General features: G+C 47.3%; 1 protein-coding gene across 1 annotated transcript in view; it reads right to left on the bottom strand.

Moving 5' to 3' along the window:
* Positions 1–17,187, bottom strand: part of LOC119464912 (cytochrome P450 4V2-like) — a 240,576-nt gene that overhangs the window by 60,594 nt on the left and 162,795 nt on the right. Inside the window, exon 8 of the mRNA XM_049655595.1 lies at positions 9,640–9,813. Coding sequence (XP_049511552.1) covers positions 9,640–9,813 — 174 coding nt within the window. The remainder of the gene's footprint in view (positions 1–9,639; positions 9,814–17,187) is intronic.

Genomic DNA, 17,187 nt, shown 5'->3' with positions numbered 1-17,187 from the left:
CTTCGCTTAAAAACAAAGTCACCCGAACGTCTAAATCCACAAGCACGAGATCAGACAAATCCGTCTACTTCCCATCATTCCCATGATGGCTGAACGATTGCAACGCCAGTGTACGTGGCCCCGTGTAGGCAGTCACCGCAGATGGTTTGGCCATATAGGTTCTCTGTGGTTTGGCTTTCGCATCAGATTAGCCTAGGGCGCCTCATCGCATACGGATTGCGGCTTCAACGTGCATCAGCAGTGCATCGCCTACTGCTTCGCTTGCGATGGCACCACCTAAGACAACTGCTGCGCTAAAAGGCGCGGAACGGCAACGACGTCGCCGGGCGAATCTCGCTTTGCTTTGGCGAGAGACACGCCAGCGTGAAGCAGAATGCGTTCGCGACGCACGGTGCGAACTCTGCCACTGGCATTCCTGCAGCTGTGCGCGTCGCAGCGCGACTGGCTGCCATAGCCACGACGGAGCCAGAGCAGAATGCTCGCACCCTCGCAGAAGCCACTCGGCAACAGAACAGCGATCGCCAACAGAACGCAGCGTGCCGCTGAACCAGCAACATGGTCGCCGGCCCGCAAATCGTGCGCCTTTCGCTGCAGCGGACCGTGAGTTCACGAAGCAAACATGCAACAGCTTCTGTGAAGACACGTTTCACTTTCGTGTTGCACCGATGCCTATGAAAAAGGGATCAACTATAATGTTTTGTAGTGAGAGCTACATTGGCCGCATTATCGCCGTTTCGCTGTGGTCGGTGGCCGTACCGCGAGCTGAGCCGTTGCCCAGCAACCGCCGCAGCTGGCAGCGCCACTCGTCGCGCCGTCTGGCATGACATCAGAGGAGGAGCCGGTGAAACCGCGAGCTGAGCCGTTGCCTAGCAACCACCGGCGTTGCATCGGCGTTGCCAGCGTTGCATCGCCGGAGGAGCCGGCGTTGCATCGTATATATCGGAAGGGGCGGCTCGGTGGGATTCGTCGATATGGAAACTGAGTCGGAGAGACTGAAAGAAGCCAGGCTTTGTCGTCGGAACGCATCCAGGAGGAGGCAGCGAGCCGAGGAGCAGAGGAGCAGAGACGGAACGAGCCGCACGCCTGAGAAGCGTCGTAAGTACGAAGCAGCCAGGCGAGTGCATTCAGATGAGGACGGTTCGTTGTCTAGTTCGGCATCTCGTGCCAGGGCCGCGATTCAATGACGGAATGAAACACCAAGCTAAACAATAACAATAACCGTACCTCTCGTTACGCACACCCAGGCATAACTGAGTTAAGCGAGAGCGAATTTTTTTTCATAATTCCTGTTAGAGTATGAACTAATTAGCTGAATAAATTACTTAGCGGAATATATAAAAAATTCAGTGCCCTTCCCCTTTCGAGAAAATGGGGGTAAGCGAAGCTTGTGGCAAGACGACACTGTCACAGGCGTTCCGCTTCGTTGGCCCTAAACTCAGGGTCGGCGACTCTTCGCTGACGTTTGTCCTGAACATCGCGCTCCCGCAACTCGGGGTACGCGCCTCTTCATTGACGTTTCGGGAGGGCTTCGAAAGACTTCACGCTAAACTTGGACGACAAGCTTCTCTTACCCCCATTTTTTCGACAGGGGAAGGGCTGGTGATTTTGCATCGCTGGGTCCCACCTGTGACAAGGGCAGTTCAAGGGCGCGTTACGTGTCCCCCACCTCACAAGGGTGTGTGCCATTGCGCTTGGACCCTTTCTGCACAATCACCAGGATCGGCCCACTTTTTATTGTGACACCGCCACCACCACCGCCGCCAACTTGCGAGCCTATAAAGCTTCGCTTAAAGAGTCGCAGTTTCGCCCGAAAGGCGAAGCATCGATTTCGATAGCAAATTAGCAGAAAGCCATATGAAGTAAGGATAGTATACTTTTATCGCCTGTATAAACTTGTAAACATTCGCTTGCTAACTAAATTAACAATGTGTCAGTGCGCACAGCAAACTTGACCTCATCACACTCGATGACCGCGGACACTCGCTGTCAAAACGCTGGCGTGAAGAGACGCGGCCGCAGCAGTGAGCGAAGTGGCCTTCGTGCAGTTTTCTATGGCTTAAACGCAAACTGGGCCGCGATTTTGTAGCGAGGCATTATGACTTATTCTACTCTAGTCTTATCATTCACCGCTCACGGCCGACTTATCCCGTTGATAACGCGAGTGGACCGTCGCTCCGACCACTGACCAAGCGCGATAAGCGCGAAAAGGCGTTATTACTTTAAAGGCATCGCTACAAAATACCGGCCCTGAACGCCGAAAACACACAGCACACACAAAGCTACGAGTCGCCGACGCAGTCTCTAGCCCTAACGCAGATCGCTCTCGAGATACGGCCGCGTGACCGCGCGCAGCTGCTGCATACACTTGCATCCGGAGTGAAATGACCCCCCCCCCCCCCTTTCACTCCCTCCGATGCCTCTCAACGTTGGGTGCCTCGCGTGCGGCGAAAGACGACGCACTTCCTGCCCGCTTTCTTCCCTGTCGCGCGGACGAGATAAGAGAGTAAAAAGTGGTCGCAGTTTCACCTGAAAGGCGAAGCATCAATTGCGATAGCAAATTTGTAGAGAGCTATACGGAGTAATGATAGTAGCTTTATCAGCTGTATAAACTTGGACATGCAGCAGCACCGGCAACACGCAGAACTAATGTCGACGCCGTCGGCGTTTTTCCCGCGTTCGCACAAAATGCGTGCGGCATTGCTGACTGTTGCCGGAGCCTCTGATATAAAAAAAATCACAGCATATCCACGGGGTGAATGATGATGAGTGGGCGAAGCTCCGGAGGGAATCATCAGATCTCCCGCTTAAGGGGACGCTAGCACAAACGCGTTAGAAACGTGCAGTACTCTCTAGTAAGGGGGAGCGGCCACAGCGTCTTACGCAGCCATTTACACATGCCGGAACGTGCACCGCGTTTGCCGACGCCATCACATGACTGCTGAGAGAGTATACCCCCCGTATTCATAAACGCTCCTCGACTTGAACTTGACTTGCCACCGCCTTGGGCAGCGCGTTCGAAACGCGTTGAAGGTAAGGCGGAGAGGCCACAGCGTCTTACACCAGCTTCTTACACGTGCCGTAACGCGCTAGCACAAACGCGTTAGAAACGCGCTAGAAACGCGGCCTTTCGTTAATGTTGGGTATTTATTGCCATCGTGGTGCGTGTGTCTATGTGCGCTTCGTGGCGTAGTGGTTAGCGCCGCGCGTTCGGAAGCGAGGGGTCCCTGGTTCGATTCCGCGCTACGGACACAACTTTCGGAATTCTTTTTTCATAAAACGCCGGAAGCTTTTTAGGGAGGCGACGTTTAGGGAGGTGACGGCGAATGGAGGCGACGTTTAGCTGCGGCACCAAGTGCCTATTTATATCAGAGGCTCCGGCAACAGTCACCAACGCCGCACGCATTTTGAGCGAACGCGGGCAAAACGCCGACGGCGTCGACAATAGTTCTGCGCGTTGCCGGTGCTGCTGCATGTCCAAGTTTATACAGCTGATAAAGCTAATATCATTACTCCGTATAGCTCTCTACAAATTTGCTATCGCAATTGATGCTTCGCCTTTCAGGTGAAACTGCGACAACTTTTTTTTTCTTCAAATTCGGAGGGTGTTTTTCAGAGTTTATTTTCTGCCGAAAATTCGAAGTTTAACGGAGCTTATTTCTCGTAAATCCCCCATTCTCCGAAATGCAGTGTGAAATCTTGCATATTTATATTATTATACTCCAAAATCTTAAAATAATATCTGAACACAAAAACATCAGAACACACGAAGCGTATTTTTGGTGTCTGGAAAATTTCAACGCACAAACACATATACACACAATTAAGCACAAATACTTGAATACAAAACACCTGCGTTTATGCGTATTACAACCTTAAAGCTTGTTGTAATAGACGCAATCATAATTTACTAGGTTGCTGTCACTGATGGAAGGACGCTCCTTTCGATTTATGATTCTCAGCTTTGAAAATACCCTATCAACGTTTGCTCTAGAAGACTCAGCGCGCAGCGAGAAAGCACTGGGCACTGGACAGTGTGAAGTCGCTAAAGCGACAGGGGTTCAACAATGTTACCGATTAATTAGCTCTGACAGTTCGCAGAATCACCCATGAGTTGGCTCATGTCGCCAGTTTCAAGAAACACTAACTTAAATATCGACGCATAGGTGCCGAACGCGCGGGCTAACTCATGCTTCACATTTAGATTCACAATTTGAAAACTATACCAAATCGATTCACGGGTGTACTGGAGTGCATCGAAAAGGTTCATCTCAACTGTCTGTCTCCACTTTTCAGCGACAGCAGCGTAGTATCGATGAAGACCTGCTACAGTCGTTGAGCGGTCATACGTCTCTCGCTCCGTGAGCGACAAGCCCTTTGTTAAATGTGCGATGGGTGTGGTCTACGAGATACTGTTGACGTGAGGTAAAGCTTATATCGGCCAAACCAGCCGATGTACCAACGACTGCTTAGAACATACCCTTTCGATATAGAACGGAACAGTGTCATATTGGCCGTTAAAGTCGGAGTTTATCGGATAAATCCGAATTGTCAGAATTTTTACCGTCGAATGTTTATCGAATTTCTTTTCGAATTTATCCGAAAACACGGAGCACTAACCATAACGCAAAAAAGGTAAGGCGTGCAGACACGCACACAAGAGAATTGGAGAACACAAAGGCCGACTATTATCAACTGAAGGAAGCACTGAGGGAAAAAAAGCGATTGCGCATCTGCGCATGCTCTGGAATGGTAGCATCCGATTGACACGTGCTGCTACCATTCCAGAGCACGCGCACATGTGTTTTAGTGTCTTCTTCCTTTTTTCGCCTCAGTGCTTCCTTCAGTTGATAGTCGGCGTTTGTGTTGTCCACTTCTCTTGTGTCCGTGTCTGCACGCCTTACCTTTTTTGCGTTATGAATCCTTACCAACTAGCTCAGCTCTCTGTCGTTCGTGGCGACCAACCGCGCGAACAGCCCACGTCGTCGGCGTCGTATTCAAACGCGGCGCTGGCTCGCCTGCAGGCGAAAAAATGTGAGGACGCTTAAGCTTCGCCTTTAAGACTAGAACGCGATAGCGTTATTGGGACCCGTTCGCATACAGCAAGTAGGCTTCATTCACTGCAACACGGAACGTGGGAAAGCCAGCTTACAAAGGCCAAACTTACACCGATCCCCATAAAGTCGGCTTCACCTTTGAACTAAAGTGCATTGCTGGAAAGACAAAGGGACAATATAAGTGGTCTTATATTAAAATTTGAAGGCCCTAGCACCTTTTTTTTATTATTTTATTAAGTGTTTGCTATTGCCCCAACGCGCGCAGGTCTGGTAGCAATGCTGGAAAAGGGGTTTGTGTTTGAGTTTGCTCGTAGCAGAATTAGGTTTTCTCGTACATCAAATTACAATCCAACGGGGAATCTGACGCCGAATGGTAAAGCCCCACTTTACCATTTTCCTGACAGATTTCACTCTGACAAATGAAATTTTTGTTCACCAGAACCTTGCACCACGTGGAGGGCCTGCGCGGTCGATGTGGTTCAATGATTTTCTGCGCCACCCGCGATCAAAAGCCGGTTGCCTCAGATGTTTTTCACTACTGCCAGAGGTGTCAGCAACGAGGCCGTTTGGCGACGATTTGAAGTGGATGACCGCGATCGGGAACCCGAAGCGACCGACCTTGTTCGACACGAAGCGCAGCAAAGCGCTCAGCTCAACCGAGCGAGGAATTGCTGAGCTCTTCCTTTCGTGCGGCGCTTCGCTGCCCTCTCCGCTCGCCTGCTCGTTCCATCATCATCATCGGCCTATATATATATATATATATATATATATATATATATATATGTCCACTAAAGGACGGAGGCCTCTCCCTGCGATCTCCAATTACCCCAGTCTTGCGCTTGGTCATTCCAACATGCGCCTCCAAATTTCCTAACTTTATCACTCCACCTAGTTTTCTGCCGTCCTCGACTGCGCTTCCTTCTCTTGGTATCTATTCTGTAACTCTAATGGTCCACCGGTTATACATCCTACGCATTACATGTCTCGTTCCGCTGGCCCGTAAACCCGCTAAGCTATAAATCTCCATTAGCCCCGCGAACGAACAAAAGCGTCGCTGCAAGCGCCGCTCGCATGACGTCATGGCAAGGATTTGCGCCTGTCGTCTGCTACAGTTCGGGCTGCGTCGGGGCGCCTTCTGCAACGTTTCAGTTTGTTAGCTCTCGTTCCCCTATGCTGGTACACTTATGACAGTCCTCTCAAATATACTTTGACGTTGTCTTCGTTCGTCAACATTTATTAAAAGAGCTTATTTTCTAGAAAACAATATATTTCTCGAAGGCAACGTTACAGTGCCGACCAAGGGAGGTTAGTCCAGATCGGTGGGGGTTTCTCATGCACAGTTCTATACTCTGCAGCGGTAGCTCACGTGGATAATAAAAGTACAAGCGCGAAAACATACGATAGCGCAATCTTGTTAAGCCACCACACTTGCCGTGGCAAAACAATCATATAACAAACGGTGGCTGTATATGACTTTTACAACATTTGCCTTGACTTTAACCCGCTAAAACTTGTTTGCTCATGACGAGCGGTTCATTGACAAAATATCGAATTTTCGCATTCATTCACAGAAACGTTCGGCAGTAGCACGAGGACTAAACAACACATAAGTATACATTCTGCCAGTATCGTTCGCTTTTTGAACTGCTTCTCAAAATTAAGCCGTTCTTAACCAGTTAATTTTAGGTAAAGCTCATTGAGGCTTTAACCTGTTTGCCGCTCACAAAAAAGCCTGAACCAATATTTATTCTCTTTTCAGTGCTACGCGCTCTACTCAGTTCAACAATTTAGTGCCGCTTGTTGCTTGGGGAATCGCTCTGACCGATCTGCTTGGCGAAACTGACACAGCTGCTCGGCGCAACTTTTTGGGCGAAATATGCCTCTAGACAATATGGCTGCAGCCAGCAAGAAGCCGACGCTTCATTCTTTAGTAGTATGAGACACATAGAGAATATCAGAATTCACAGAATGAGGTCAAAAATCAAGGGAATGCATATGAGGCTTGCATATACATGTATAGTCTCTTCTTTTTGAGGCAGCGATACGAGGGGTTTTTTATGGGCTGACGCAGATAATAGTTCTCAGATCGTATGATTAAACACCATTGTAGTTCGAGACATCGCCATGCAGGCGGTAGTTGCGTGACGATGTTGCATGACGAAGCTGCACTTTAGTGCCTCGAGTATATTATAGGCATTCCAAGTGGTGCTGTAAAGGACTCCTTCCCTTTTTCAATTCGAAGTTGTAGGGAACGCAAAGGTTTCGCGAAAATGCGCGCCTTGTCATAACGTCATAATGACTGTCGGTTGCATCCATTGCGGGAGGTGTCTACCATGTTGTCGATAAAGACCGCTTCAGGCCAATATGACACATCGCATGGCATGTAATGGCTTGGCTCTTCATCTTAACCACGAACCTTTTCTTTCAGGTGATGGCTATACATACATGAAGCGCAGTCTTTTTTAACAGCCATGTAGAATGCATTTTCTGGGTGGCTGTCACGGAGAAAGGTGCAAGTAGTAGCAATTTATTTCTTTCGTATGACATGCGCGCCTTACTGATGTTTTTACGCGTTACTGCAGTACCCACATTTGAGTAGAACAACTCAACAGAGCAATAAGAAGCTTGATGAAAGCTTCGCAGGCAGTATCCTATTCTAATATGCTGATTTATATATAAAGTTGACACGAAATACCAATATTACCGTTCCGTGTAAAACAAAATTACAGTCATAACAAAGTGCTAAAGGCATGTTAAGTTTGTAGCGAAGCATCGTACAATTAAAATTTTCCACACTGAATTTGCAGACATTGTTCTTACGCAATATTTATAAACAGACACGGCGCACCTCTGCGTTGCAAAAGCAGTAACCCCTGCAACTCTATATAGCTTCGATATCCAAGCAGCAAATTTGAACGATTCCCGCAGTGTCGAAAAAGACACTGCACTTTAGGCGTGGCAGCAGAAAGCAGCCAATACATCATTCAGGAAGTACGGCTGGCGGCCCCATACACCGAGCATGCAAGAAGCGAACGTGCGCGCGCGGCAGCCGAGCGAGTCGGAGCGAGCGGCGTCCTGGCCGTGACGTTACTCGGGTAATGGCGCCACTCCAACTTCTCGCCGCTAATTTAGCCGCGCTCGTCGGCTCCCCTCGCACGCTTTCACTCGCACATACAACATAGGGCACGCGGCGTCGATTTTGTCGCCCTTGCACCTTTACGGAAACTCACGGCGACGACGACGATGGCAGAACTTCGCCTAGTGTGTCCATATAATTGCTATCGCAATAAACAACAGTTTCGGGCGAAGCATCGATGGCGATAATAAATTGGTAAATAGCTATACGAAGCAACGATAGTAGTTTAATCGGCCGTATAAAGTTGTAAACATTCGCTTACTAACGAAATAGACAAGCACGGTGTCACGCGCGCACAAGTAAACATAAACACATCACGCTCGATGACCGTGGAAGCTCGCTGTGAAAACACCGGAGTGAGAAAACGCGCCAGCAGCAGAGAGCAAATTGACCTTCACGCTGTCTCTCGTCTCGCTTCAACGCGAACTAAACGACGAAAGCACAGCGCATACGAAGCTACCGGCACACGGCGCATGCACTTTATCCCCATCGCAGATCGCTTTATAGACGAGGCCCACGCGGGCGCGCACTTCGCACGCAAGGCAGATCGCTTTTAAGATACGGCGCGGCCGCGCTGTATCTTGTGAGCAAGATACAACGCCGCCCCCCCCCTCCCCCCTCTTTCTCCGTCGCCTCGCCCCCGCGCCTCGCGCCCGCTTAAGATGACCGCGCGCTTCCGACCTGCCTTCTTCCCTCGCGTTCGCTACATTGAGTCGCGATTGCAGACTCCCCTAGTACGCTTTCACTCGCACACACAGCGTACGGCGCGCGGCGACGATTTTATCGCCGTTGGGCTTTATACGGAACATCACGGCGATGGCGACAACAGCGACGCCAACCGTAGAAATGCACTTGTAGTGTCCACATAATTGCTATCGCAATAAAATATCCTGAGGAGCTCCGCATGACGGCGAACAATATGTCATTGGGTTTACCTAGCTGCGGTTTACGAATTCAAAAGAAAAATCTCTGGCTCAATTTACGTGAAACATCAGTTATGTTTCGCATAACCTTTCAATATTTAACACTTTAACACAACACTAACAGGTTAGACTAGAGAGCCTATGGTTAGACAATTATTCCCCAGAACAATGAAATAAACATATTCTTGCTTAGAACAAGGGACTGGCTAAATGGTGCTTTATACTCGCGACACTGCATGTTAGTACCACTGGCCTGAGATCATTACTGGGCTCTTTCTTGTTCAGCGTTTCAGGCCGGCTAGTATTCCTGGATTCTGTTCAAAATTACGACACTGGTGTACATTGCAGTTCTTGTGGCGTGCTCTTGTCTCAAGCTTCCCCTCTTGTAGCGTGCCTGCTACGTCACGACTGCAACACCGAGCGTAGTGGTACGCCTCTGCTTTTGTAGCTGCCTTGATGCAAATCTACTTCTTCCGCTAACACCTTCAAGCCAACCAAGGTACGTCCTGGCGTGGTGCTGACGTACCTTGATGACGCAGTCCAAGTACTTGAGCTGTTTGATGTCCTCCGTGGTTACCGACCGTTGATCGTCAGACCCGAACACGGCATCGAGCTCGTCGTGGACTTTCGCCTGGGCTTCCGGGTGGTTGCCCAGCAAGTGGAGCGCGAAGGACGCCGCCATGGCTGTCGTGTCGAATCCCTGCGTTAGGACACGTTTGCTCAAGCAGGGCGGCAACCAATTTGTCAAATAATTCGGACAACAAACGCCGTGGAACCTGACCTACAAGGATTATTAATTTGTTCATCAGCCGCATGTTCATCCTTAGCCTGATGCCGATTGTGTGTGTCACAGCGGGCCGGGAGCCAAGTTAATCGCACAGTGCTGCAAGGGCAACCAGCAGTATATTGAACTAAACGAAACAAAACACACATTGAATGAGCGCGCTTCTTATCTGCACTAGAATATTGTCTCTTTATGGTCCCGACCAGGGGCTCCGGCAGCATATATGGATGGATGCTATGAGCGTTCCCTTTGAAACGGGGTGGTTGGTTACGCCACCAAGCTCTTGTTACTATTTTGCCTAATGTCCTACCTTTATTTTTTTGAGAAACGCACAAATACAAAAAATTCCAGGCATCAATCTTTTTGAACCATTACTGGGAACTCTGTTTCTGTACGCCTCCGTTGTTTGTGGTCTCCCTACTTTTCTGCCACCAAGCCTCCAACGGTCTCTTACTAATCACTACACTCTTAGCCAAGTCCTGGCTAGAACCCACGCGTGCAGGCAGGAAATCAGATCAAATTACGGCCGCTGACATACCGTTCGCTAAGCAGCTCCATAGGCGGCCCCCCAGAGACAGCGGCCCATTTTCAAGCGGCTCAAATTCAGGGAGCCCAATTCCAAATGGTCTTCAGAATAGGCGTGAGCAAAGTTATGCAGGATTTTAAGTCAAATTTTTCCTGGCTATTTGCGGCCTACCATAGGCGTGACTGCTCTGAAGGCGGCCTTATGCGTATGCTTCCCGAACGCCACTTGCGGGGAAAAAAAGCGAATTTACACTTCATCCGCAATTATCGCTGCAAGTTTGGACGACAAGCTTGCACATCACGTGGATAGCACATCACGTGGAATCGAACCCGCGTACACTCGCATTTGTACAATCCCAAAGCCACATCCTAGTGATTACACCAGGCCCCGGAAACTCCGCTGGTTTTTTGTCCACGCGAATTGCAGCGCCATCCACGAGATGGATGCGGAACCAAAATTGTTTTTCCTTTTTTTTTTCTTATCACCCTCTCTCAACTTTGTCGTTTCTCTCTCGCCTTCAACTATCGGCGGCGCGGCCCGCGCTCGCCGTCGGCCGTGCAGATAACGGCCAAAACGGCAGAAAATTTTTTTCAGGCATTATACGGCCAGTTTTTCGCTTCCGTGCTAGCATTGTGGTCCGTGTGGTAACCTACCGTATATAGCACGTTTGTCGGCTTTTTTTCCGCCATGTCTCCCAGCTGTCGCTGCTCGTGTGTGGTTCCGTGGTGTACGAACACATCAAGACGAAGTGAGCCATACGACGTGAAATTCTACCGCATCCCTAAAGACAACAGGTGAGCACCGTGCTGTTTACTTCCCGGTTTTTATTTGTGATAGTAATTGTGCGCAGTCGTACATGGCTGTCCGGTGGTGAGGCAGCAGTTGGCTGATTTAAATTAACTTATGGAGTTTTACGTGCCAAAACCACGATCGGATTATGAGGAACGCCGTAGTGGCGGCCTCAGGAAATTTGGACCACCTGGGGTTCTTTAACGTGCACCTAAATCTAAGTACACGTGTGTTTTCGCATTTCGCCCCCATCGAAATGCTGCCGCCGTGGCCGGGATTCGAGCCCGCGACCTCGTGCTCAGCAGCCCAACACCATAAGTTGGCTGATTTGAAAACACCACAACGATGCAGTAAATTGTTATGCCAACAAGCAGTGAACATAAAGCTCCTGATAAATACAGTACCACCTGTGCGTATCGCAAGGAACACGTGTGTAGGTGTGCGCTTTGCACTTATTTCTATCTAATTGGTCGCGATCGTTTAAAAATGCGTTTCTGAGAATTAAGGTTGACATATCACAACTAGTACTCTGCCGTGATGCGAAACGAGTTCTGTTTTGTATGTTCCAACTGCGATGTTATAATTTATGATCTTCACTGTTCTTCAGGATGGAAGCGTCTTTAACCTATATACGCTGGAAGGATGGACCTAATGGGTTTGCCCCGAGACAAGGTCCAAAACCGCAGAATATGCTCGGTGCACTTCACGGAGGTGGATTTTATGGACCGAGCGAGAAGCAGGCCGTGAGAAGCTATTCCGCGCATTGGCCATTAGATCAATTACAATAAATGTTTATTTACATGTGTGTGCATGGAACGCCATCCGTGTTTTGTTGCATTCTATAGTGTGTTGCACTGTCTGCTCCAATTATGGTTTTCACAAACGAATACAAGAAAGTGAGTCCAAAGAACTGTTGTGTTGTAAGTGCAATTATTTTTTAATATAATTTGGGCACATGCTTGCTTGATACTAATAATGAACGGCACTGCGTGCATGAAAACGCTAAAAGAATCCACTGCATACAAGCACGCAGCACGAATGCACGAATGGCACGGCCGGACAGGAGAGGAGCGCGGAGCGCGCGTTTCGGTCCGGCGGTGCGTCTGATAACGCCCGCGACAAAAAAAAAAAAAAGAAAGCGCGCCACGGACCACTAAAGAAATAAAAAAAGATCATTGCGCGTGGCATGAGGGGAGGGTGAGGCGAGGCTTGCGAGGAGGAATATGAAAGTCAAGAGCGAAAGGAGAAAATAGTGGAACAACGTTATCATAAAAAAGTAAGAAAAAAAGTGCTATAGCGAAAGGAGAAGGGTACAAAAAATCGCGCCGCTTTTATTTTTTTTTATTTTTTTTTCGCCACCGTAGTACCGTCATCCATCCGCTAGGGCCTAACTGAAGTACGCCTTGGCGCTAGCGTCGACTGAGCGTCTGCTATAAAAGCACCAATGGGAGGTATAAGAAGATTCACCCCCCTGATTACACCACAGCGCCACCACGCTCAGAGGTGTTCTTTTACGGGGATATATTATAGCTACCAAATGTATTTGAGGAATCGGCGGCGGTGGGTGGCGTTTTTCTGCAGTGCTGTGCTGTTGAGTATCGGAATATGTTTGCGTTTGCATCATTTGTGTTCCTTGCTGCTGGCACGTGTACATGTTTATCTTTCACTGGTGACCGCTTTTCACCGGCTAACAAATGTTAAACATAATCGCTAGGCACAGGACGCGCCTGCATGTATCGGAAGTTTCTCGAACCGTATCGATGCTTCTATCCGTTGTCTGTTATGACCGACGCTCATGTAATCTGATTGTATGAGCGACGCGAATTGTCTAGTACTTTCTGGAAGACACGCGGGCACCAGGGATTACTCTGGAACCTTCGATCACTCATTTATAAAAGCCGACGCGTTTCGCCGCTGATCAGATTTCGACGATCGCCGACTGTGTTCGCCGCTTTCGTTGTGCTACGAGTGTAGCTTGCTTTTTTCGGGCACAGGTTCGCCCAATAAACAATCAGTTTCGTCATACACAGTTTTACAGCTGTTTTCTTCACCGCCACAACTACGTGACACTACGACTAACGATCGAAGGAAGACAACGTCGACGACGTGAGAACTATTCTTCACGGCTTGTCGTCACCGCTGGAAAATAACAGATGTGCCGTTCTGCTCACGATCGAGTGCTTCTCCAGTCCATGTATTATATCTTCTCCGAAAATACGCGGATATAAGGTGTAGCGCCAACCATCCAGGTATGTTAATTTAATTCAAGTGTGTACTTGTGAGGATTTTTTTAATTTTTTCCGCCAGTTCCATTCGTATATGGTCAACTTCGACGCCGGTACCAGTGTCACGAAGCCATTTCGACGTGCCTCACACTATACCGTGTATGCGTTCTTTTCAAGTGCATTGGTTTACAGTTTAGTTCATTCCGCTGTAAGCTGTTGTCCTGAATTAGCCGCGGGTCCTTAGCGTTTTGGAGCGCATGCATTCCAGATTGCGTATGCCGATAGCCGCGTCACATGTATCGGCACGCATGTTCAAATTACTAATGTGTCTACTTGTTGTGCGTGCATTGCTTGTGTACTGTGGCAGCGCTCGCTCTGAAAGCTTCTAAGGCCATCTGCACTCATGCGTGTGTGCAACATACATGCACAGGATGGACTTTCCGGCTAGTTGGATGAGCATTGTGAAAGAAGAATTAGCGCAAAACAAGGACGACGAAAAAACATGAACCACACCACAAAGCGCTGGTGTGGTTCATGCTTTTTCGTCGTCCTTTTGTTTGCGCTGTTTCTTCTTCCACGATACACGCACACCACAGCAAGGTGCACGTAAGTTTCGGGGCATCGGGGGTTAACTTCCTTTTCCCCGTTTCCTCTCAGTGTCAATGGCACAGTGCATTGCCCCGAATTGTGCACGTTTCGTCATCTGCTTCTCACAGAAAATGTTCCAGAAACGCCCACCAAAACCACGCACATTTGTAAACTTAACTAGGCAAGACGAAGCTCCATAGAAAAAAAAGTGGTATCGAAGGCTTTCAGTATTTTTCTTTACTCCAAAATGGTTGCGCTCTCGTAGCTTCCATGTACAGATAGTGCAGTGTTAGTTATAAGCATGAATTTCTGAATTCCTTGCCGAAATAAGCTTGTGAAATTATTTAGGTGCTAGAATCCTGGGTTTGTAGCAATCTTTGAAAACCCTTTATTTCTAAAATGCCATTTTCAAGGCATTGAAAGCCCTTGAATTTTTGAAGTAATGGAAAGTCCTTAAATTTGTACACTTGGCTAAACTTGGCAGACATTGCCAAGAATTTTTTGCATTTCTGTGACACACTCTCGCGCGTCACAGATAATTGTCTGTGGAGCTAATAGAAGGAACGTGAAATCCTTAAACCTGAAATACAAAGAAGCTGCGGATACAAGTTTTAGGCGCATGGAACCAGTACCTATTGTACATGGAGCAACAGAAGAAGCAGAAAGCTCAACAGTAGAGGCATTCGAAGAGAAGCCGTGTTGAAGAGTAAATCGAGAGCTACAGACACAATAAAAAGAAACTAGAAATGACCATTGCTTACTTGATGGTGAAACGTTGAGCCAACAAATGACATCACATACACTATCAAATCAAGCAGTATTCAAAAACTGCAAATTTTGCAGTCCAAAGCAGTTAATTGGGCTATTTCAGAAAAACGTCAACCACTTTCTTGAAATGCCTCCTTGTGTGTGCGTTAAGGCAGTGTGTGCGTTAGGGATGGGCGGTGAAAGGCAAGTTAACAGTTTCAAATGTTTGAAATCAGTGAAATGCTATTTGTTTTTTTTTTGCATTATAATTAACGATGTCGTTGTTGAACAAGTTATTCCCTGTCCAAGCTACTAAACACATGCATGCTTTTCTATTTGTCTGTTGTGTGTGCGCTCTAACTGTGTGTGGTGATATCCTTAAACGCCAAAGGTTGTGCCATGATTGTCCGTGGTGTTATAACGACGCCCCCTCCCCCCGCAGAGCAGATCCATTGGGCGCTGTGCGTATATAATAAACAAATTTAAACAAATAACTCAATAAAAAAGATGCTGGCTCTCCCGCACTCGAGAGTATTAAGCATGAAATGGCTACCATATGGTGTTTTTTTTTTCCTGCCTGTGGTTACGCCGCCTTCAAACGTGTTTTTAGTAGTAATAATCCAACGCGCTCAGCGCCTGCCGCCACTTTTTCTTCCTGTTGCATCGAAATGGTCGGTTACAAATTTGCGCCATTTGGTCCCCTGTATCTGCCTTTTGAACGCCGCTATTGGAAATGAAAAATAAAACTTCAGCGTACTCGAAGTTGCAGCTTGAGTGGTATTGTGAAGAAACATTAGGAAGAACTCGGAAGTAATATTCTTTGTAACTTGTTTGGAGCGTATGTTATGCAGCCCTGTACAATGGCTTGGGTGCCAGAGGCCGCACTGTGTGAAGTTGTTACTGGTTGTCCGGAAGATCTCGTTTTGTTCTCGCAACATGCCGCCATGTTCTCATTTTGAGTGCCCGGTTAACGGCTCTGGCTTTTGGTTGAAGGTCACTTGAAGGTCACCGACAGAGGGAGCTAAATACAGTGGCTGCCCGATAATGAGAAAAACAAACTTCGCTACATCTAATATTTAGCAACGTTGGTGCGCCGTTACAGATGGGCATTGCTGTGAACAACGAAGGAAGGAACAAGGGCTGCATGGCACTGTCTCAGAATTTATTGTTTATTTCTAAATCTGCAATATTTTTGTAGAAGGAAAATCACTTTCCTAAGCATGTACTGCTGCAAAACGAAGGTTAAATATTACTCACGCTGTTATGTTCCCGCCCTGCTAAGATCTTGTAAAAGATCGCAGTATCTATAAAAGGCGCATCTTTTGAAAATGTTAACATATCTAGAGCTTCTCTAATTTCTCGTGTCGAATGGTGTCTAATGCATATGCGATGTCTACTCTGTCATCGCAGAGATTCTTGTACTGAACATTGTTGCAATTATTGCAAGTGCAATAACCGTTGCAATTGTTGCTAACTGTTCTCGCGTGAGCCTGTTTCTGCTTAATCACTGCCCTGACTTCATCACATGGAGGCGGGGGTAAGCTCGAAATTGCATTACGCAATGAAAGACCGTCATGCGTGCTTAATTTCCGTCATGTTTCCAACACAATAAATAATAGAAAACAAACCGACGATATATTCATGGATTTCAGTAAAGCATTCGACAAAGTATCCCACAGCAAATTGCTTCAGAAATTGAGTTTTATACTTAGAAATGATAAACTATTAAAATGGATACAAATGTACCTAACCAACCACTCCTAATTTGTTAGGATAAACCAGACTTCCTCAGACACATTACCTGTTGTATCTGGCGTTTCCTAGGGATCCGTGCTGGGCCCTCTTTTTTCGTGCTTTATATAAATGAGATTGGCAAGAATATATCTGTCAAAATTAAACTTTACGCGTATGACTGCATACTATATGACGAAATTGACTCCCCCCAGGATTAAATCTGGCTAAATAGTGACTTCGGAAAAATACTTGCATGTTGCCATCGATGGCAAATGTCTATTAACTCTGAAAAAACCGTCTTTATTAGAATAACACTAAAGAAAAAGCCCTTTCTCTTTCACTATTTTGCCAACAACACTTATATATCTCCGAAGTATCTTACTATAAATATCTCGATGTGCACATATCTCACAATCTTTCCTGGTCAAAACATACTGACATTGTAATGGCAAATTGTCTTCGCAAATTGTTCACCCTAAGATGGTCGTTCAAATTCTCGACGCCTGCTGTCCACCTTCTGGAATATAATACAATAGTTCGTCCTACTTTAGAGTATGGAATAATCATCTGGGACCCCTACACAAAAACAAATATTGAAAAATTAGAACGAATTCAAAAGAAAGCTGTTCGATTTATCTACAATTCTTACGGTCGAACTTCTATAACAGATATTCTTAAACG

This window comes from Dermacentor silvarum, chromosome 9 (genome assembly GCF_013339745.2).
Source record: "Dermacentor silvarum isolate Dsil-2018 chromosome 9, BIME_Dsil_1.4, whole genome shotgun sequence".
In the NCBI taxonomy this organism is placed as follows: domain Eukaryota; kingdom Metazoa; phylum Arthropoda; class Arachnida; order Ixodida; family Ixodidae; genus Dermacentor; species Dermacentor silvarum.
Note: the sequence above shows the minus strand (reverse complement) of the source record. Positions and strands in the feature narration are given on the sequence as shown.